The sequence below is a fragment of the Stegodyphus dumicola genome, chromosome 6 (genome assembly GCF_044657685.1).
Source record: "Stegodyphus dumicola isolate Sdum_Otavi_A_Nest chromosome 6, ASM4465768v1".
Classification (NCBI taxonomy): Eukaryota; Metazoa; Arthropoda; class Arachnida; order Araneae; family Eresidae; genus Stegodyphus; species Stegodyphus dumicola.
In genome coordinates this window covers 18,334,558-18,358,478 of record NC_140773.1, presented here as the reverse complement: position 1 = coordinate 18,358,478, position 23,921 = coordinate 18,334,558, and the positions used below count along the sequence as shown (strand labels likewise).

The 23,921-nt window shown below is 34.4% G+C and overlaps 1 protein-coding gene across 1 annotated transcript in view; it reads right to left on the bottom strand.

The window, feature by feature from the left end:
* LOC118196148 (organic cation transporter protein-like) overlaps positions 1–22,103 on the bottom strand; it is a 53,506-nt gene extending 31,403 nt beyond the window's left edge. Inside the window, exon 1 of the mRNA XM_085818154.1 lies at positions 21,401–22,103. Within this exon, the coding sequence (XP_085674280.1) occupies positions 21,401–21,766 (366 nt within the window). The 5' untranslated portion in view covers positions 21,767–22,103. The remainder of the gene's footprint in view (positions 1–21,400) is intronic.
* Positions 22,104–23,921: the final 1,818 nt, after the last annotated feature.

The following is a 23,921-nucleotide window of genomic DNA, read 5'->3' as shown; positions in this document are numbered from 1 at the left end:
ACAATTCGATGATCTGATTTTTGAATGATATGAGTTAAATCTCATTTGGAGGAAATACTGAAATTTCTAGCAGCGCCCTCGTAAACCAGCCATCACACCTCAAGGTGCTGTCACGCAATTTCTGAGAACCACTGAATAATATTAAAACTCTACTGTATATAGTTAAGAGGTTTACGAAAAGAAAAATGCTGAACTAACTGATTATGACTGACAGAACTAATTTTCTGATATCATTAAAAGATAAATTTAATTGATGACGTCATGTTTGCGTGACGCTGGAGTTTCAGCTGTTGCTGGAATATGAAGTAATCATTGTGAATAAAGTATATGCGAGACAAGAAATGAAGCAGCTAGGTCAATAGAAAATCGTGGAAGAAGACTTATTTTCCCTGCTGATTACTATTCTTTTCTTTAACGAAAGGTCAAGATATGCATTTTGTGTGCCATAGAAAAGTTTTGATACACTAGGGCACTACAGTCGAAATTTTGAAACTATAATATGTGTCTGAAATTAAATAAAATTTTATTTTTTAAAAAAATCTCAGAACACATTTGCATTTATAAAATTTAGGATTCTCTTTTGGGAATGTTATGCAACAGATATCTTCCTGCAAAGTATGGATTGTTAGTCTCAACTCTCATCTTTTAGAATTGCAGTCTAATTAATCTCTAGATCTTTTGCCTTCCCTTATCCTTTAATGTACAGTAGTTTTTATTATGAAAAATGTTTGAGAAATAAACAAATTATAAAATTTAGAAATGATCTCATTAATTATGGAATCTAGTTTATTAAACTGCAAGAATATTAAGTGAACGTAATCTAACCGAGGATATATTCTAAGCCAACATACAAAACACATAAACTATACCTCAATTTTAAGTAACTGACAACAGAGCGATATACATACTGTAACAGCTTTAAATAATATTAAAATCTTATAGTTTAAATAATTTAAATAGATGAACGTTAAGGTATTTGTGAATGGCAATATTTGAAACCAGACTCGAGTGCCTCGTGCGACTCTCGCACGAAGAATGTAATTTATTTTTAAATGATAGAATATGTTTTCTCTTCTTGTTTGTATGTCGCCATTTTTTTGAGTGTTAAATAAAAGTTATTGCTGTGTTCCATCATTGGAGTTGCTTCATTTCGCCAAAGAAGTATCACAGTCTTAATTATTTTCGAGGCACTGACCGAGATCGAATAATCGTGCGTATTTTTATTTCATTAGTTCATCACTGAACATAATATTAGTGATACCAGATTATTACTTCCTGTTAATATTGAATTGCTTTATTTTATTAGTTCATCACTGAACGCAATATTAGTGATACCAGGTTATTACTTCCTGTTGATATTGAATTGCCTTATTTTATTAGTTCATCACTGAACGTTATATTAGTGATACCAGATTATTACTTCCTGTTGATATTGAATTGCTTTATTTTATTAGTTCATCACTGAACGTTATATTAGTGATACCAGATTATTACTTCCTGTTGATATTAAATTGCCTTATTTTATTAGTTCATCACTGAACGTAACTTCCTGTTGATATTGAATTGCCTTATTTTATTAGTTCATCACTGAACATAATATTAGTGATACCAGGTTATTACTTCCTGTTAACACTGAACTGCCTTATTTTATTAGTTTATCATTTGAACGTAAACTTAGTGATACCATTTTAATGCCATTTCTACTAGAGCTCAAAGGAAAAGAAAAATAGCTGAAGAGCAGATCTTGGAACCGATGAAGGAAGAAAATAAAGCATCCAGAGATGTATTTGAAGAAGAAGCTAAATCACCGGAATTAAACGTGGAAGATTTCACGAAAATTTGAAAAACGATAAAGGAATTAATATTGAGAATCATTTTGAAATGCAGCGTTATCATCATCTTTCGGCTTTTGATTTAATATCAAAGCCGCTACTAATAGACGAAGAAAACAATTGTCGAAAGCAAATGACAAATGAATATTATCCGAAAGGCACAGATGAACTGAGGAAAGGCATTGTTGTGAATTATAGCCGAAGAACTGATCTAACATGGAAGAGATCTAGGCACCGTCAAAAAAAAAAAAAAAAAAAAAAAAAAATGAAGACTAATTTGAACACTGTCCATTTTCTTCCTATTTAAATGTGGTGTAAAAATATTTGTTTAAAACTTAAAAATTTTGACCTGAAAATTTGGAAACCTTTGAGAGAAGTTATCTTTTCTCTTTAAGCAATTGAGCAAGCCGAGCTTATAAACTTTCGAATTTTACAGAAATTTTCCCTTCGGTAAACGTCTCTCCGTTGGGGGAGAGGTTGTAACAGCTTTAAATAATATTAAAATCTTATAGTTTAAATAATTTAAGTAGATGAACATTAAGGTATTTGTGAATGGCAATATTTGAAACCAGACTCGAGTGCCTCGTGCGACTCTCGCACGAAGAATGTAATTTATTTTTAAATGATAGAATATGTTTTCTCTTCTTGTTTGTATGTCGCCATTTTTTTGAGTGTTAAATAAAAGTTATTGCTGTGTTCCATCATTGGAGTTGCTTCATTTCGCCAAAGAAGTATCACAATACATAGCAAATATTCAGATTCAACAAGGAGACCGAAACAAAGAAAAGTGGTAGGGAGGTATGATGCGGGCATCCATGGCATCAGGGTTTTAAGGAATTGAAGATGTAGATAATCCTAAACATGAGTGTGTTACTTGCATTGAAATTATTGCAAATGAAAGCTTGCGCCTCAGTAAGCTACGTCTACCCTTTAAGACAAAGCAAACCGATTTAAAAAAATGAACCCTTCGATTTTTTACAAACGAAGGCCATAGCTGCTGAAAATGTTTCAAACATTTTTTTTTCATTTCACCAAGATCAATCAAAACTCAATTCAAGCTTCATATCCGATTAGTTATTGAATTGCAAAAACTGATAGGACACGCCCAATTGGCGAAACGTTAGTACTCCCAGAGATAAATGGTACAGTTATGTTATTTTTAGTTTGAGAAATATGAGTTGAACTTATTTGAGATTATTATCAACTTTTATCGAATTTATTTGAGTTATGTTCGGTAAAACCATTTTAAAGGAAGTCGGAACAATACCACTTTCACATGCAACCGTAGCTCTCAGAATTGACGAAATGTTTCAATGGGTAGAAAATCAACTGGTCCAAAAAATACGGAATGTAAATTTTTCTCGTTAAAACTATACGAATCAACTGATGTAACATGTTTGTTCCAGGTGCTTGTTTACACACGTTACACATGGAGCAATGGATCTCATGAAGATATGTTATTTTGTGAACCGAGGCAATTTCGAAGAAATATTCAAAACTCTTGACTCTTAAATAAATTCCAAAGATTTATATTGTGCGGAATTTGTCGATATGTATACAGGTGGTGCATGAGCTACGTGCGGTAAGAAAAGCAATATTAGGAATTAAATGTTTGCAATCAGTCCAAATGCATCATGGGCTCACTGCAGCATTCACAGGGAAGCACTGGCATAAATATCTGTGCAAGATGATTTAAAAAAATGTTATGAACAATGCTCTAACGGTCCTGATAAAATCAAGACCGTTACAATGGCACTTATTTGAAAAGCTGGGCGAAGAAATGAGAAGCAACCACAAATTTCTTCATCTTCACTCGGAAGTGCTAATCATCCCTCTCAAGGGGGAAAGTGCTAATCAGACTTGTGGAACTGCGTGAAGACGTGATGGAAATGAATTTTGAGGTATGGAAATGATTTTTGAGGGATGGAAATGATTTTTGAGGGATGGAAATGATTTTAAAGAAACTTTGTGCGACATGAAATTTGTTTTGAACATGACGTATTTAGCAGACATATTCACGAAACTTAATGAACTAAATTTACAAGGCATGCGAAGTACAGATATATTCCCAGCTAATTGCAAAACTCTAAGATTCATCCTAAAGCTGCTTTTACGGGAAAATAATGTCGTAGCCCACAAATATGAGAGTTTTGAAACATTTCAAACGTTTATTATCGAAAATACTGTGAATATTTAAAAGCTTTAAAAGAAAACTTTTAATTTCTACTTCACTGAAAAAGAGCCGGATCCCTTCCAGGACAACATTGCTACTAGCATATTATCGAAAGCTGATAAAGAATCATTCAGCTAATCCCATAAATAAGTAGATAAAATTTAATTTTAATTGCAGTAAATTAATACAGTTCTAGAACATCTGTCCGACAACCTTATTTATGTCTTTCTACTGAAGCTTTGCAGGTATTCTTCCCTTTTATTCTTCATAACTCAGTGAAGTTGCATTTTCGGCAATGATAAAAATTAAAACCAAGTGTCGAAACAAGCTGCAAATGGCGAACACAAATTAACCTGAACTTTACTGCTATCGCCAACTGCTGTCGAAAACAAGCGCACTCTATACACAAGCCTTATTAGAAATATTTTTGTAAAATTAAATTAAATAATAAATCCATTTTTCTTCTCAAAAGTTTCTTTTTGACTCATAAAACCTCTTTCCGTAACAACATATTCTGTTCATCTCAGAAAAAATTCGATTGCACTGAGGAATTAATAGTTATAGATTCGGTTTCTAAAAAGCTGGTCCAATGTTTAAAGTTTGGGAACTACATTTCTACACTGTTCTGGAAAGTTCTACACTTCTGTAAAGAATAAATGAACAGGGTGTCTTCTAATGGCTTTAGTAAGAACTGGTAGCGGTAATGCAAAAACGGTGACGTAAACCTAAGATCGTGACGACATTTAAATTTCATCCATGTACAAACATTTATATTTATTTTTGTATAAAATTATAAATTCGTTTCTTAGCATGTATGATTTCCATTGATAGCAGAAATGCTTCAACAGCGACGTGAACCTAAGAGGTTTGAAATACACACAAGTCAGCTATAGCGAGTGCAGCATTCTAATATAAGCAGTCTGGACTCTAAAATCTTATGTAGCCAATGATCGGTTTTCTTGTTTGAAGGTCAAGTGCACAAAATTTCATCAAGATCGGATTAGAACTATAGATTTTTATGAATTGCACACACAGAAACAAAGAAACAGACTTTGTTCTTTATATAGTAATTATATCGATAATTAATTTCAAACAAACATTTTATTTTAAATTTTAAATTTCTTATTTTATTATTGAAATTTTAATATTGCTCTAATTTATTTAAATTAATTTATTTAAACTACTTTCTTTTTCATTTCCTTATTAGCGTTATAATATTGTGTTAATTTACATGGAATTAATGTTTTAGAATTAATTATCATTATAAAGTTATAAATAATTATTATATTATTATAAATAATTAATTACTACTATGTGAATTATTATATAAGTTCATTAAATTAATTATTAACGATTTTAAACTAACTATATATTTATTATTAGTTTTTTAATTCTCTAAATCGATTTTGATAATAATCCAAATAAAATTCAGAAACGCAACTCTGCTGAAAGATTTTCCGCTGCTTCTTGAAAAGACCAAAGAATTTTCAATTATTATTTATTCTTTAACTTTGTATTAATTTCTTTATACATATACAGGGGTTGGACAAAAATATGGAAACACCTTTAAAAAAACATGTTTCTTTGCTTAATATGGTGTAGGGAAGCCGTTGGCATCCAAAACAGCTTGCAGTCTTCTCGGAATGGATAAATACAGTTCCTGTATGTTTGCCAAGGGAATATTATACCATTCTTCCTGCAGAACGGTGGCAAGTTCAGATAACGATGTTGGCGGTGGATAACGAGAACGCACTTTCCGTTCCAATGTAGACCACAAAGGTTCGATAATACTCAGGTCTGGTGACTGTGGTGGCCAGGGGAGATGGGACAACTCATCCTCGTACTCAGAAAACCAGTCCTGGACAATGTGAGCTGTGTGAACAGGGGCTTTGTCGTCTTAGAAGACACCATCACCATCGGGGAACAAAGTTTGTACCATGGGATGAACTTGATCGGCCAAAATGTTCACATAAGTCTTGGCAGTCATGTGCCCTGACACAGTTATCATGGGGCTAGCAGAGAACCACGATATGGCTGCCCAAACCATAACAGAACCCCCACCATGTTTCACTCTTGGCAACAAGCAGTCTGTATTTAAGGCTTGAGATGGCGTTTTCCAGACGTAAACTCGGCCAGAAGTGGGAAACAATGTAAAAGAAGAATCGTCAGACCATATTACTCTCTTCCACTGCTCTATAGTCCAGGCTTTATGACTTAAACACCACCTTTTCCTGTTGCGGGCATTAGCATCACTGATGAGTGGCTTCTCAATTGCAGCACGGCCAGCAATTCCCTGTTTATGAAGCTCATAAACAGGGAATTGCTGGAAAGAGGGAAGCTTATAAACAGGGAAGCTATGAATTGTTTTGGTACTCACAGGGTTCGGTAACACAACATTCATTTCAGCAGTAACTTTTCCAGCTGCGGTCTTCTTATTTTTCGTCACAATTGCCCTTTAATGATCGTCTGTCACGATCACCCAGGACACACTTTCGTCCGCGCTGTGATTTAGCAGATGATGTTTTCCGCTTTTCAAATATGCGGAATAAATCTTCGATACAGTACCTCTTGAAACACTAAACACCTCGGCTACCTTGCTTACGGAAGCACCTACCATACGTGCTCCAACAATTTGCCCAAGTTCGAAGTCTGTTAACTCTGACATAATGCAATGACAACCTCACATAACAGTACTCCGACAACAACTGAACTGTTTAGCTCATTTACGAAGTTGTATAGGTGGCGTCAGTAGTCAAAAACGCCAGCGCCACCTACACATTTCATTAAAATCAATCTTTCTTTTCAAACATGCATTTCACAAGGTGTTTCCATATTTTTGTCCATCCACTGTACATATAACTATATATATGTGGGAAATCATACCGTCCAATGCTGAATGAGAATTGCCCGTTATGACGTCATCAGTATAGCATCACCCAGCGCAGTAAGAATCATCCCAGACAGCGCTGAGACCTGGTCGAGAGTGGATGGCAGACGTGAGCAGACGGCTCACACGTCTTCAAGGGTTTATAAACTTATATTGTGCTTTCGATGTTATGCCTTTACATCATTATGTTAATCCTGCATACCGTTAACTTCATCTTTATATACTTTTCTTTATATACTTTTATTTCTTTCTATTAAATAAACCATTTAAATATTACTTCGTGATCTCATGCTGTGAATCAAGTCAAATTCTACATATATATATAGTGCTTCCCTTTCTATTTTATTTTTTGTTTTCTCGTTTGGAAATTTGCCTCTTCTGAATTGATTTAATCACATTAATTATCTCTTGATTATTTAATTAATTAATTTTGCAGCACATTGCATGACATCAGTAATTAATAATAAATTCTGTATTTTCTAATCTATAGCATATCTCTATCTATATTTAACTATGTATCTATTTATTTATCTATCATCTATCTATCCATCAATATATATACGTGTAAGTTATAACAAAATACGATAGCTGCTTTAAAAAATAATTAGCGATCTCAAAATTTACATTCTAGATTTACCCTAAATTCATATGTTCTCCCAAATTCGAGAATCTTCCATGATTATATAGCAACCTCAAATTCACCAATCATAGCTTAGAGTACTTTCTGCATGTACTTTGTATACATAAACTGCGTCACTCTTCTGCTCGTTTCTACCTTGCTAATAACGCTTCGCTTTACTTTTACATGTCGAAACTGCCTGATCTTAAATTTAAGAATCAATGTACATCACAATTTATCGTATTTCATTATGATCGAATCATAGAAATGTCTCGGATTTCATTATGATTGGATAAACATTGGAGATGACTGTACGTTATATGCTTGGAAATAAAGACTGGATATTCGTCAATTTCATATTTTGTTGTCTTCATCTGTAAGCTACGACGACTGCAATCTAATTCTTCTATCCTTCTCGGAATTATGGATAAATATGTGTTTTTTGTGCGTGTGTACAGAAAAAGATTCATTGTCCTTTAAAACGCATATTTTTTTTTCTTAGTAATGAATTTCTTATTAAGTTAGAACTTGAATGCAATTTATAGAACATGAAGTGAAAAGAAAACACTCGAACAAACGATTAGTTTACGAGTTTCTAACCGCATTATTCATTAGAAAAAAAAATTGGCTTTCCTCAAATAATGTGATGAGAAATTGACACATATTTTGCTGATTACCCGATCTGAACCTGAAAATGATTCTGTCAACAGCACTTTATTCTATGATACCCGTTGAATTTACCGTGATAAGAATTTCTAGGAAGTTTTCAAGGAAGTAGATATAGCAAGCTGATTAAATGCAAACCTAAACACGCTGTATTTATATGCATTGGTAGTTGCTGAAAACCAAAAGCAGTTATAGTTTAATGTTGTGCATGGTTATTATAATGGCTTGCTTTTTAAAATGAGTGTTAAAATATAAAGATTTCAAAATAGAAAGCATTTTTGAGGAGAGGAATTTATTGAATTTACGAGTACAGTACTGATTTCAGAGATTGTATTCAGGTTTTAAATGTTTATTGAATTTTACAATTACGCCAATTTTACAAAAAAAAAAAAAAAAAAAAAAAAAAAAAACGCGCATTTACTTATAATACATTTTCAAAAGATAAGTTGAAAAAATTCATAGGTTGGTTCTGTCCTAGAACTAGTTTTGTCCTTTTCGTACACTATAAATACTATAAATACGTATTATAAATACTATAAATACGTACTATAAATACTATAAATACTTTAACTACGTATTATAAATACTATAAATACGTACTATACATACTATAAATACTTTAACTACGTATTATAAATGCAATCTAAAATAATACTTTCCAGACAAGAGTATCCTCTGCTACGCATGTTAATTAGTGGTAAATTTTAGTGATGTTTTGGCTCGACCCATCGGTTGAGCAGTGGTTTCGGTGGATTTTTCCATGTGTAACGTGGATACGAGGCAGTTTCCCGTAAAATGTCCTCCACAAAGGAATCCCTTCTCATGGGCATATAACTCTTGATTTGCTTTGTCTTAATCACTTGATCTCTATACTAACGTAATGCTATTCGTAAAGTATATTTTGACGTCATTTTTGATTTTTCAGTAGACAATATTTAAGATCCGTAATTCAGCTCTCAAATATAACTAAAAATTACTTGCTCATTATATATATATACTAGAAAGCCCCGCGGTCATACGAAATAACTTCTGTTCTAGATATTATAAATTGTAATTAAAATTATTTGCGCAAATGTGTCTGCTGATTCAAACTAAATGACCCAGGGCAGGCGGCGAGGACGCCACTTCTCCTTCCTTAATTGCTTAAAGTAGAGTGCAATGAAGGAAACCACTGGCGGCATATTTCTTAAGAGCCACCGCTAGCTCAATAAATAAAGGTGATTTAAATAATAAAATGTTAATTCACATGTCAAAGATCTCTTTGACATGTGAATTAACATTTATTACACAATTCTTGTGTAGATCTTTCCATTATTTTAAGCTCGCCTTGCAGAGGATCATCCACTATTTTTAATTTTACGTCCGTTCTTTCACGAACTCTTGAACAGGTAACATAAAGTTGACCGTGTCCAAATGCAGGCTCAGGTAAAAAAAATGCCAACACGCTTAAGCGTTTGACCCTCAGACTTATGGATGGTCATAGCAAAGGCAAGTTTTGCAGGAAATTGTCTAATTAAAACGGCAACTATGTGCCGTGGCGACTGCACTGCATTGGCTAGTACAGTTACGCAAGCAACCAATAAACTATCAGTGACAAACAGACACTTAAGCCGCATATAATATAGATAGATAGATAGATAGATAGATATAGATATATGCAACAAAAACGGGACTTTGCAGTATTGATGGTGTAGAACATAGAAGGCTGAATCTATACTGAAGAGCAAGAATTTTGATGGCGTATAATGCTGAAATGCAGATTTACAATGAATAGAAAACTGGCAACCGATGCAGATTAAATCTTCATTTTATTTCAGTAAAACCGATGCAGATTAAATCTTCATTTTATTTCAGTAAACAATGTGTAGGATCGTGTTCTCTTTGGCCACATAAACTCTACTAGATCCTACTTAGGAACCGGGCAACTCTGGCACAGGCGTAAAGAAAACTAACACAGAAGTAGGGTAAAAATAACCCTATATTATTTTTCAAACTCTGAACAAAAAAAGGCAAGTGCTTCGTGCTTACAAAATCCCCGACAACTTGCGGTGAAGCTTAAGAATCGTTACTCAATAATATTGAAGCTAGAGAGTAGTGTTGGACTAACACTTTAAGTTAAGACTAACTCAGTTGATACAACAACCTAACCCGGCGTGTTAATTATTTAAATGGCCAAAACGGCGTAAGAGCAAGGACAGACTCGTATCGTGCTCTGGCCAGCGAAAACCCGCTCTGAATAAACTGCAAAATTCACCCGTTTAAATACTCACTTCACTTAACTTTAAATTTGCATCTTATCGAGGGGAAGGTGAGGTGCTCAGAAAAGATAACGAAAATATGAATAATTGGTTAATTGAACTAAGGAAAACCCTATAAATGTTGTAGCCAAAACAATTTGTCACATTGCCTATTTCAGTATGTGCCTAGTTATAACTGTTTACATTCTAGAGAGCTTTGCAGTAAGAAGAGAGTAGCAGGCAGTAGTCCGGCTACGCCGAAACTATTTTAACGAAAATCAACACTAAAAATCAGAACTACGCCGAAACTACCCGTCAACGGTTGTTCTGCACAAGTTCTTAATATAAGTGCATAAACCTTAATAATAATTAGACACAGTGAGTTTACTATTAAAGTATCTGTTTACATTTTCAATATTTATAGAAAAAGAAATAAATTTTATCTACTTGGATTTTGCACATGCTTCTTGACGAATAACAATTTTATGAACATTTGACATCAGCAGCTTTACAGTTTTGTTATAGAACAAAAATACAATATATGATTCAATTAATACGTTAAATTCATAGAACGCTTATATCACTAAGCAAAAACGTTTCAGAACGTGCATGGCAACGCCGAAACCTGATGCCATCCACAAAAAAGGTTACATGTTTTATATATCTATGTATGTGTTTTAAGTCTTGTGGTCATTCAACAAAGTTATTCATAAAACAAAGTGTCGCTAATATCTCCCGAAGTTTATTGACTGCATTTCGTAACAGCTATGTATAGATGAATTCCTACTTCAGAATGAAGTAGTTTAGATTCTCAATGCATTTTGATTGAATAATTAAATTCTGTAAAATTATTATTGGCTTTTTGGGTTTTAGTTCAATTTACATCATCAGAGTTATGTAAGAGACTAGTCTCGAATTACGCAGTGCAAAGGGAGATCACTATTTTTAGAAAGCAGAGGGAAAATTAATTTACGCTGTTAATTTAAATTGTAATGTATCTTGCACATATTTTTGTTTATTTTTCTTGTTGTTGTTACTAATCCCCGAGGTAGCTTCTGCTAGACGAGGTCTACTAGATTATTCCCCTTCAAAAAGTCATAAACTAGCATAGGAGACTTAATTAGCTCGTCGTAGGACAAAACCAGACACATAAGGATATGTGCCGGAGAAGCCTGCTCATTGTTGCATTTCGGACAAATGGGGTGTGTCTTTTGACATCCCTGGAAGGCAAAGCTTCTTAAATGGCCACTAAAAAAGCGGGAGAGTGCCATCTGAGTGTATCTGTCACAGTTCATAGTGAGGGAACCACCAGGGGATTCAACTCGGTACCAAGAATTTGTTGGAGAGACAAGTCGTTTTCTCAGTATATTTCCTAGCAGAATACAGCTCAAGGTAAGTCAGACAATTGGAAGTAGCCAGAGCCTCCTCGGCACCCTTCTTTGCCAGAACGTCTGCCTTTTCATTTTCCCAAATATCCACATCTAAGGGAATCCACTGTATGTGCACATCACAAGAGGACGAGACTTGTTTCAATTTAGTGAGAATTGAAGCTCTAATTTTGTCACCAACGTTACACCAGTTTGACAAATGTTAATTGGCACTACGACTATCAGTCATAATCCAGATAGCTTTAGGGTCTGAAAATGACGTTATATAGTGCAGTCCCTTATCGATAGCAAAGAGTTCACTTTTGAAAACTGACCTAAAGTCAGGAATTCTTTTCTTTATTTTGACAGTTCCATTGGAATTTCTGATAAGTACTCCACTGTCAACGGGGGAATCCTCATTTTTGCTACCATCAGTATACATAAGCGTAGTGCCATTTGAGATGTTATTTATAATTTCAAGGGAAAATTTTCAAAGGAAAATCGGCGCATCATTTTTCTTTGTGACCCTTGACAGTAGTTCAGTATGGAAACTGACCCTTGGAAGACCCACTGAGGGGTCAATGCATTGCTTCAAGAACCATTGTTCTACCATAGGGTCAAGTAAGTTACTGTTCTCAATCTGACTAAACTTGCTACGTTTCTGAAGTCTTTCGTTATTATACCAATGCCGCAAACCCAAGGTACGATTAAGGGAACCGTAGCTGTAAAGTGTATTGTAATACTTCACTAGGCTCGAGTTCCTTCTGAGACTCAGAGGCTGAAGGTTCGCCTCAAACAACACAATATCACTTGGGCAGCTGTTACGTAACCCAGTTATATCACAAGAGGCACTAAGCTGCACTCTCTCCACTTTCTGGAGGTTAGTTGTAGACGCACAACAGGTAGAAAGGTCGTATTCCAAGATAGATGGGACGGATAATAGCCAAATAAGTAGCTCTTAAAGTTCCTGCGTCAGCACCCCAATCTCGTCCCGAGATATATTTCAGTATTAAGCCGTTTCCTACTCTTCAGCACTAGTGCCTCCACATACTAGTGCCTACTCTATAGCCTCGACATCTTCAGCACTAGTGCCTTTTGTAGCGAATAGTTTATCCAGATGTACAGATGGCAGTATCTGCCAAGCTCCTTTGGTAATTGCCAATGCGCATGCGCAAGTGGAGTGTAAAAAAAAGTATGTTATTAGGAGAATGAGCTTTCGTTAATAATGTTGCTGCGCGTTTTCGCTGTGTAAATAAAAGTATATTTTTATATCATAGATGTTCTTTACTCTCTAATGCGAAGCACTAGGTTAGTGCACGAATCTCTTCTGATTCAGAAACCATTTTCAAACCGTGGATCACCACAATAAAAAGTGGCGTCCGTCTGACAGGACACATTAGTTAGGTAAAGGACACTTTTGATGGTTTAACAGCAGAAATGGAAGCCTTGAAAGTAAGAAGAATACCACTGCGTGCAGCCTTCACGAAAGCATGTAATAGCCTACATGGACATTTGAATGAGTCAGAATTGAACAGTGATGTTCTATTATCGTCCCTGGAAATCCTGGAAGATAAAGGAATTCGACTACAACAGTTGGATGAAGAAATATTGGATCTCCTATCAAAATCGAAAGAAGTCTCGCAAGAAGAATATACTAAAGAATTTGAGTCATGTGAGACTTACAAGGAGAAATTAATAGCAGCCAGGATGAAAGTGAAGCAAATCACTGTGAAACTAGAGAAAAATTTGCTGACTCATGCATCGGTAAATGAAACCAGAACTGTTGATTCAAGAACAACGGCAACGAATTTGAAGCTTCCGAAAATAAATTTGATTGAATTTACAGGTGATCCACGACAATGGTTGAATTTCTGGAATACCTTTAGTAAGATACACGAAGATCCAGTGCTAGATGATCATTTGAAATTCGTATATCTGATCCAGGCTACTGCTGCCAAATCGAAAGCACGGGAAATAGTGCAGAGTTTCCCGACAACTAAAGAAAATTATCCGAAAGTCATCGAACATTTAAAGAATCGTTTTGGACGTGAAGATATTCTTATACAAGTGTACGTTCGGGATTTATTGAATCTTGTGTTGATAAATAATAATGCAACCAAAAAGGACTTTGCGCTATCATCGTTGTACGACAGTTTAGAAACAAAACTGCGTGCTCTGGAATCTCTCGGTGTGACTGAAGATAAATACGCTAGTGTTATTTTTCCGTTAGTTGAATCTTGCCTGCCCCCTGACATCTTACGCGTGTGGGAGAGGGAACGGGAGAGCTCGTCACAACAAGGTAAGAGCGATCTTGAATCTATTCTTCTGTTTTTGAAAAATGAAGTGATATCTGAAGAGAGAATTAAATTAGCGCGTTTTTCTTTTGATAAAAGTAGAAAATCTAAAAGTTACATTAATGATGAGTCTAATATTCCTACTTGTAATGATTTGTATACAGAAGACAAATTTAAAGAAAATGCTCCTATTAAGAAAGTTGAGGAATCGTGTTTATTTTGTGATAAGCCACATTTAACAGAAAAATGTTTTAAAGCTAGTACGCTTACATATCAGGATAAAAAAGATTTAATATTTAAGAAGGGTTTATGTCTATTATGCTTGAAGAAAAACCATATTTCTCGTAACTGTAAGTCCAAGGTTAAGTGTTTAATTTGCCAGAAAAGGCATTTGGCAGTAATGTGTCAACAAGTTCCTTCTCAATTGAAAGAGACTAAACAAGTAGAGCCTGTGGCGAAAAACGAGGTCAATGTTTTGGCTAGCAGATCCGCGAGCTCCGATGTGTTACTACAAACATTAATCGTAAGGGTAAAAAATGGCAACAGGGAAAGGATAGTCAGAGGGATTATAGATACGGGTTGCGAGAGAAGTTATTTAACGAAAGATATTACAGATTCTTTGAAATGTAACAGTGTTGGTGAAGTGAAATTAGTTCATAAATTATTCGGAGGTGTAGAAACAAAAGAAAAATTGCATTCTAAATATATAGTTAATTTGAATAGCCTTGATAATAAATATGTATGTAGTGTGCATTGTTTAAGTGAATCTGTTATCTGTTCTGATGTTAAGAAAATACCTAAAGGTCCTTGGTTGAAAGAACTTCGTAAATTAAATATTCAAGTGTCAGATGTAGAGGGTAATGCTCTCGAAAACGAAAGTGACATTAAATTGTTGATAGGTTCTGATATTGCTGGAAAATTATTCACCGGAAATATTAAATGTTTACAAAGTGGTCCTGTCGCGATGGAAACAAGTTTGGGATGGATTTTAATGGGTAAAATTCCAGCGAAGGAATCTTCGGGTATAAATGATTCTCTTGCATGTGTTTCTTTATTGCTAAACGAAAGATCAGCAGAAAACTTGTGGAAGTTAGACGTTATTGGTATAAATGACCCAGTTGAGTCTAAAACGAAAGCTGAAATTCATGAGGAGACCATGCAATATTTTGAGGAAAATTTGAATTTGGATTCAGACGGGAGATATGAAACTGCATTACCTTGGGTACTGGACCCCTCTCGCTTGTCTAATAATAAAACGTTGGCAGAAAAACGCCTGACTAATACGCGAAGGAAATTATTAGATTCGAATCAAATTAAAGTTTATCAGGAAGTATTTAAAACTTGGTTGAAGGAACGAATTATTGAAGAGGTAAATGAAGGCGAAGTAGATAGAGAGCACTAATTGCCTCATAGGCCGGTTTTTAAAGAATCTAGTGAAACTACGCGAGTAAGGCCAGTTTTTGATGCTTCGGCACACGCCAAAGGAGAACTTTCCTTAAATGATTGTCTTGAGAAAGGTCCCAACCTAATAGAAATAATTCCAACATTGTTGAATCGTTTTCGGAAATATCCTCTTGCAGTAATTTCAGACATTGAGAAAGCTTTCTTGCAGATTGGTATAAGAGAGAAGGATAGAGATTATTTGCGTTTCTTTTGGAAAGGTGCAGAAGAAGAGAATACTAAAATTTACAGACATTTTTGGGCTTAACTGTAGTCCATTTTTGTTAGCCGCTACGTTGAACTATCATTTAAATCGTGCCCCTGATCAGTTTGCAGTTACAGCCAACATTTTGAAGGAGTCCTTCTATGTTGATAATTGCCTGAATAGTTTTAAGAATGTTGAAGAATTGAATAGATTTGTACTAGAATCGAGAATGTTATTGTCACTGGGAAAGTTTAATCTTAGAGGATGGCAGTCGAATTGTGAAACCGAAATAATTCCCAACTCTAAATTAGATACATTCGTTTGCGTTCTAGGGTTAAATTGGGATTTGAAGGATGATACTCTTTCTTGTAAAATTGAGTCACTAAAGAAAGAGGAGATTGTCGCGAGTAAAGGAACACTCCTTTCTTGCGCGCATAAGTTATTTGACCCAGTAGGCTTCCTTTCTCCCGTTACCCTGTTCCCAAAGGTGATATTGCAAGAGTGTTGGAAATTACGATTAAATTGGGATCAAAAATTGCCAGAACATTTAGAAAAGAAGTCCATACAATGGGTAAAGGAAATGAAACTGCTGTCTGATGTCAAAATTCCTAGATGGCTTAATATTGACAGATCGGTTAACGAAGATGTAAGTCTTCATGTTTTCAGCGATGCCAGCAAGCATGCCTATGCTACCTGCATTTTCTTAAGAGTGAAGACCGAAAATAAGGTTTATTTAAATTTTGTGCAAGCACGCACTAGAGTTAAGCCTTTAAAGAGTATATCCATTCCTCGTTTGGAATTATTATCCTGCTTAATCGGAGCACGCTTGGGACGTATGGTCTTTTCAGATTTGAACATGCCAAATTTAAGAACATTCTTCTGGACTGACTCAACAACCGCTTTGTGCTGGATCCAGCGAGACGTACGGTGGGGAACTTTCGTTTGGAATCGTGTCCAAGAAATCAGAACACTTACAAAAATAGAAGATTGGCATTACATCCCTTCGGAGCTGAATGCCGCCGATCTCCCTTCTAGAGGCTGTTCAGTTAAACAGTTTTTGCTGTCGAAATGGTGGGAGGGCCCATCATGGCTATTAGAACCAGAATCGTCATGATCAAGAGGCACCGATTTGCCGGACGAAGAGATCATAAATTCAGAAAGGCGTAAATCAGTATTGACAACTCTTAACAAAGATTCTAAACCTGACAATTGGTATTACAGGTACTTTTCATCCATAAAGAAAATTGTACGCATGTTAGGTTGGATTCTTAGGTTTTACTTTAAATTACGAAGAATTACAAACGAAACCTCCAAAATTTTGTCAGTTTCGGAAATTGAAAGAGCTGAGATAACTCTTATGTTATTGGTTCAAAGAGAATCATTTAAGAGTGTGAACGATGATAAAATTAAAGACCTCAGACCTATAGTTGATCGTGATGGTTTGATCAGAGCTAAAACCAATATTTCTTATCGTGACGATACTGATGACTTTAAGTTTCCTGTCATTTTGCCATCTGATCATGCAGTAGTAAACTTACTAATAATGAATGCACATAATGAGCTGCTGCATGCTGGTACTTCTATGGTGATGTCTCATTTGCGGGAAAAGTATTGGATCCTCAAAACTCGTAAGACAGTACGAAACTGCATTAGAAAATGTGTTAAATGTCAAAGATTTAAATCCAAAAGTTGTGATGTAACTCCAGGAATTTTGCCGAAAGATAGAGTACGTGATGCAAATGTTTTTGAGATAGTGGGTGTCGATCTGGCAGGACCCCTCTACCTTAAGGATGGTCGAAAAGCTTATATTGTTCTTTACACATGTGCGGTCTATAGGGCCATTCATCTGGAGTCAGTAACATCCTTGACAACTGAAGCTTTTTTCCAGTCATTGAGACGTTTCATTTCTCGTCGCGGAAGACCATCTATAATATACTCAGACAATGGCAGTAATTTTAAAGGAGCGGAGAGCCTTCTGCATACAATTGATTGGGAGAGTCTGCGATCAAAAGCCGCTGAGCAAAGAATTCAGTGGAAATTTATTCCTCCTTCCGCACCTTGGTGGGGCGGTTGGTGGGAACGTTTAGTTCAAATGGTGAAACAGATTCTGAGAAAAGTTCTAGGTCGTGCTGCCCTGGATTACGAGGAGTTGGTTACAGTACTATGCGACTGTGAGAGAGTAATCAATACTAGGCCACTTACCTACGTGTCGGAAGACGTTGAAGATTCATCCCCATTAACTCCAGAAATGTTCTTGCGGGAGATTTCCAAATCAGGAGTACCTGATATCGATACAGTGGATAAGGAAAAACTGAGTAAACGAGCTAAGTATCTACAAAAGGTGAGAGAACAACTTAGAGCAAGATTCCGTGTGGAATATCTAGGACAGTTACGTCAGCAGTCCATTAAAAACTCTATAGCTAAACCTCTCCAGGTGGGTGAAATTGTTCTACTTGAAGATAACAACAAAAAACGTGGTTTTTGGAACCTGGCGCGTGTCATAAAGCTGCTACCTGGTCGTGATGGACAAATAAGACTTGCTGTCATAAAAACAGAGACTTCTGAGTTTCTGAGACCAGTGCAAAGACTGTACAGACTTGAGCTGGATAACCCAGTCCAAAAGGATATGACTGAAAATATTCCTATGACTACCAGCAGTGGTAGAACTGTGAAACCAGTGATACGTGTGTGAAATGTTTTGTACTTGTTTGAATACTTTTTAATAATTTGATTTATTTTTATTTTTCTAGGTTTAGTATTATCTGTTAATATGTCTAGAAAATTATGGAATGCTGCATCTCCAGGTAAATTTGTATTTCAATTTAATTAGAACATCTTGGTAGGCATAATTTTATACTTCAATATTGTATACTGTACTATTATGCATATATTATACTTAACATATGTGTGAATTTACCTCCCAGTAAATTCAGGTGGGAGGAATATGTAGCGAATAGTTTATCCAGATATACAGATGGCAGTATCTGCCAAGCTCCTTTGGTAATTGCCAATGCGCATGCGCAAGTGGAGTGTAAAAAGAAGTATGTTATTAGGAGAATGAGCTTTCGTTAATAATGTTGCTGCGCGTTTTCGCTGTGTAAATAAAAGTATATTTTTATATCATAGATGTTCTTTACTCTCTAATGCGAAGCACTAGGTTAGTGCACGAATCTCTTCTGATTCAGAAACCATTTTCAAACCGTGGATCACCACACCTTTCTAGACCCTGAATATAGTGCCTACTCTAGACCCTGAATTTTCAGGGTCTGTCGAACCAAGATATTTAGGATGCTTCTCGAATTTGAGAGATATATCAGCCATAACAATTTTTGGTTGATAATTATAAGACCGCTTATTAGTAGTAAAAAAGCTGACAATAGATTTAGTTGGATTAAAAGTCAGCTTATGATCTTTGGAAAACCGTCTGCTGGGGTAAAATTAATATTAGACTCAATTTTGTCCACATCTGAACCAGAGATCCAGAAGGCAATATCATCTGCATATATACCGACTTCGCATTTCTCCTTTATTACCGTTTCAGCACCAGTCAAATACAGGGAGAAAAGAATGAGGATCAACACTGAGCCTTCAGGTACTTCCTGACTCATCTTAAAGCTATTTGACATGGTAGTATTGACATGGAGCTTCACTCTAAACAGTCTGTCTCTCAAGAAATCATAGATTCAAGAAAAATATCTTGGATCTATGGTAAGAAACTTATGGTAAATTCTTTATATATACATAACAAACAATAGGTGTGTGCCCTTAGAGAATTTCTTGTTCTATTGTGAATGAAGCCCGGTGTCCACCGCAGGCCGGTGAAAGTGATCAAGAAATCTCGTTAAGGTCATTCCCCTTTGGCAGTTTTCCCGTTGACTCATCTTGTAAACGTAAAAACGTAGCTTTTGTCTGAGAAATGCCAAGAATGAAAGAAGCGTCATGCGTCGGGAAAGTTGTGGTCTTTCTCCTTGTTTAATAACGCTGGCTGTAATGCTACCTTTTAATTAACCAACAAAGCCTATATTAAGCTTTTGAATAAATCGAAAAATAGACAAGTGCTCTTAGTTTTTCTATCCTGGAAACTCGGCGACGTTACAGACACACACACACACATAAATATAGATATCTTTTTAGCTGAAGATTACCTATCTCAGAATTATATGTCTTTTAACTGAAAATAGTATATATCGTTTTAGCTTTTACTGAATATATACATTTGTAACCTTTTATCTTAGAATATGCATCTTTGTAGCTGGAAAACATGTATTTTAAAAATTATTGTATATCTTTTAGCTAAAAAAATGCTGAAGAAATTTGCTTAGGACATTTCTTCTCGCGCCTTTTATAAAGACTGAACGCTAACGCTCGTTCTTTTATGATCACCCTCAGATTTACCTGGTTTTTAATTTGAACATTAGAACTTTTATAGTATTTTATTTTTTAATTACGCATTTAAAAGGAAATTAATCATTTAGAAGTTAATGATCATACGTACAGCAATTTTCCCTTTCTAGATCGGGAAACTAGAAACTTTTCTAGCCCCGTAAACTAAGTTTTAAACATCTTTAGACCTCTGTTTTACTGTTGTCACTTATTTTCGTTAAATATTACAATCCCATTAATCACAGTCATGTACTATTATTTATAAGTTGTTTTAAAAGTAATTTTTATACCACGTGAGAGTTCCTAATATACGGTCATTATCTGTAAGTCTTATAATATATTTAAGTAACAGCATATCTTTAGTTCCAATAAGCAGGAATAAATAAGTAGGAAAGCTTTAACATGTGAAAAAACTGTATTTACATCCAGTGTCATCCACTACAAGTTTAAAAAATATATTTGAACTTGATGAATAAAAAATGTTTTATTAACGATTGAAAATTTGAAAAAGATTATAGAGGCAGTGTGAGCTAATAGTAGAAATTTCATAAAATTAATTTTTTGTATTTCACTTTATACCAATTCTAGTCTTAAAATATTCGTAAGTAATTTACGCGTGTGAATTAATTTTTAAACAATTAAAAGAAAAAGAGAATTTTGAAATAGCACATGGATATTCATAACAAAGTTGACAGTGATAAAAGCGTGCTTTATAATACTTATATCGTAATTCTTTAAACAGATCCTATGAATAATGTTAATACTTTAAACAAAATTCATTTAATTAACAAACAAAAAATTCATTTAATTAAACTTATGAATAATGTTATACTAAAATCACTGTTAATACTTTAAACAGATCACTATGAATTACTGATAAGTTTAATTAAATGAATTACATCAAAATATTAAATTAAATAAAAGTAAATGGAATAAAAATTACTGGAACCAAAGAATATAATTTTTTTATGATAATTTATAGATGGTTGCTTTAACCTGTGAGAGAATAAAGTGGCATTTTCTTTTTGTGTCGTAACAAGCAGCTTGAAATGGAAATGTCTTCAGTTTAAAATTAATTAAAAATTTTCTAGACGAACTCTTTTATACAGAAACTATAACAGGCGAAAAGTTTTGCTCCTAACATTGCTGGTTTAACTGAAGTAAAGATTAATTTATGAGAATTGTTACAGAAATACATTTTTCCTAATATATTTCTCTCAGAACGAATTTGTTAAATTTTACCTTTCTAATCTTATAGTCTTATTTTTAAGTAGCAGTTAATTCAATATAAACTTACCTCCGTAGCAACTGTTGATTCGTAGTCGGTTTTATCATATTGCCAACCTTGAGTACATGGTTTTGTCGCTGTATCATTAGGCACAGTGTAGATTCCATTAGACAAAAGCTCCGTGTAATTTATATCATACATACGACAACATGGATCGTCTGGAGGACTAATTAGAGATCTTTGAGCAGAAATGCTTAAATTAGACGAAGCTACTTCTGGAACATAACACCAGTGATCAGGGACTGATACCATGAACATTATGTTCATGGTAAACCATGGAAGTAAGGAAGCTGCAGGGACTAAGAAAATTAAAATCAAATGCTTTTGGTATTTCCCGCAATCTCCGACATCTAGCAGTAAATCTTCAAATTCCATTTGTTTTCGTTTCGAAAAGTTCACACTCTAAATGTGATGAACACACAATTTGGATCTTCAGACGTAAATAATATTTTAATTCATTTGCACTTATGTCACGAATAATATAATAGTACCATACCATAATAATAGTACCATACAGTAAAATATCTTGATGGTGCAGCAAAGCTTAGTTTAAAATTCAGAAAACTACCTGAAGGTATGATCATAGTTGCGGAAAAATAGCCCGGACGTTTATTAATGTTTTTATAGCTGCTAGTAATTCATTATATCCTCTTTCATTTCAAGATTTTCACTGCCAGCTGTAACAAATAAACTCGCTGAATAAAACTGTCCTTTGAGCTTTAACATCACGAGAGAGATTTGTTTTCCCCTGCTGTTTAAAGTGTGCGACCTTGTAAGCATATTCATTCGCTCCTCCTTTCAAAAGACTACCTCTCAAACACATTCTGAAATGCGCTCTCAATTTCTAGAGAAGAATGAAAAAATCTGAGGAAATGAATGAAAATAAATTCTATATCAGTAACACAAAATGTGGCTTATATACATAATAGTTGAAGAAGGTGACAGAATAAAATATAGAAATTGATTGTAAGTAGTTAGCTTTGACTATTTTTTCACTCTTGTATATGCAGAAATTAATGATGTTCATTCAGAAGCATTTTCCCCTCTTTATGACATTATCATTGCATAATTGTGTTTCTTTCAATACTGATTATACGCAAAGAATTGCAATACAAGTGCATTTTCATATTTATTTAAACATAAACGTTCATAAAGCCTATCTTCCTTCCCATCCAAACACGTTAATGAACATGGTATCCTTGAAACTATTAATGAATATATACTAATTGTATATTTTATAGTAAAATATATTTATAACAAAAATTATCAAACCTTTTGAAAATATTTATTTTATTAACAAAAATAATGTTTTCTATCCCGATTTATAATGTTAATAAAAAATTAGAATGTTTCAGTCTCGGATAACTCTTTTTCGGATAATCTATGATTAGTTTGGCATTCACAAAAAACATTCCAAAAACAAAGCAAAATCATTTATTTAAGTATATTGTATCTTCCAAATTTAAGCCTTTATGGTATTTTTATATATTATGTATCCAATTGTTTCCATTGAAATTGAAAATTGAAGAAAATATCTAACAATAATTATAAATAATATAATTAGTATTAGTATTATATAACATCGTATAATTACTATCTGAAATAAGTATTAAAAAATTAGAAGGAAATATAACTTCTATAACAATGTGAATTAATCAAAATCGTAAAAAACAACCTTATATTTAGCGTAGGTATAATGAAACACTCAATCGATTTCGAGGGCAGCTAAAGGTCCCTCCTCATCAGGAGAAAGAACATAGAAAGAAGAAAATAGGAATCACAGAAACACGTGGTGCTTATCAGCACTGCACGTGGTTATAACTAGATTTTTAATCAGAGTTGCACTGGCCGCCTACTTTTACTGAGCCAGGCTGTCTGATCAAGCATAAAGAAATATTAGCGAAGTTAAAATAGGGAGCGAGGGGCAAATGCACATTACGCTCAAAATCTGAACTTCAAATAATGGAAAGCAACCACTGAACGGATTTTTATACCCTCTGGTAGTACCAAGTGCGAGGAGGTAACGCCATCTATCGGCAAAAATAATTGAATTAAGACAGTAGAATTTTAAAGGCATTAGGAAGGACTGGATTGGACTTCAAATCATTAACTAAACTTTCTAAATCTTTGTGAATGTGAAAAGCCTCAAGAAAATCCAATTCGCCTATGGAAGAAGCCTTTTGGATGATTTTTGCAGACCCAAAATCAAAATTATGGTTAAAAGTCCAGCTATGATACGCTATTGAAGACTTGTTAATTTCCCCTTTTTTGACATAAGATTCATATTCCTTGATACGAAACTTCAACGCTCTTTTTGTTTGGCCAATATATCTTAAACCACATTGACATGATATACTATAAATTCCCCAAGAATTCAAGACAGAAACGCAATCTTTTGGAATCGAAGGGTGAATTTTATTAATAGGGGAGAAACCGACTTGAAAATTGAATTTCTGGAGAATCCGTGCAATTTTATAGCTAACAGAAGGATAAAATGGAAGCACTACAAGGTCATTGATATTATTTCTAA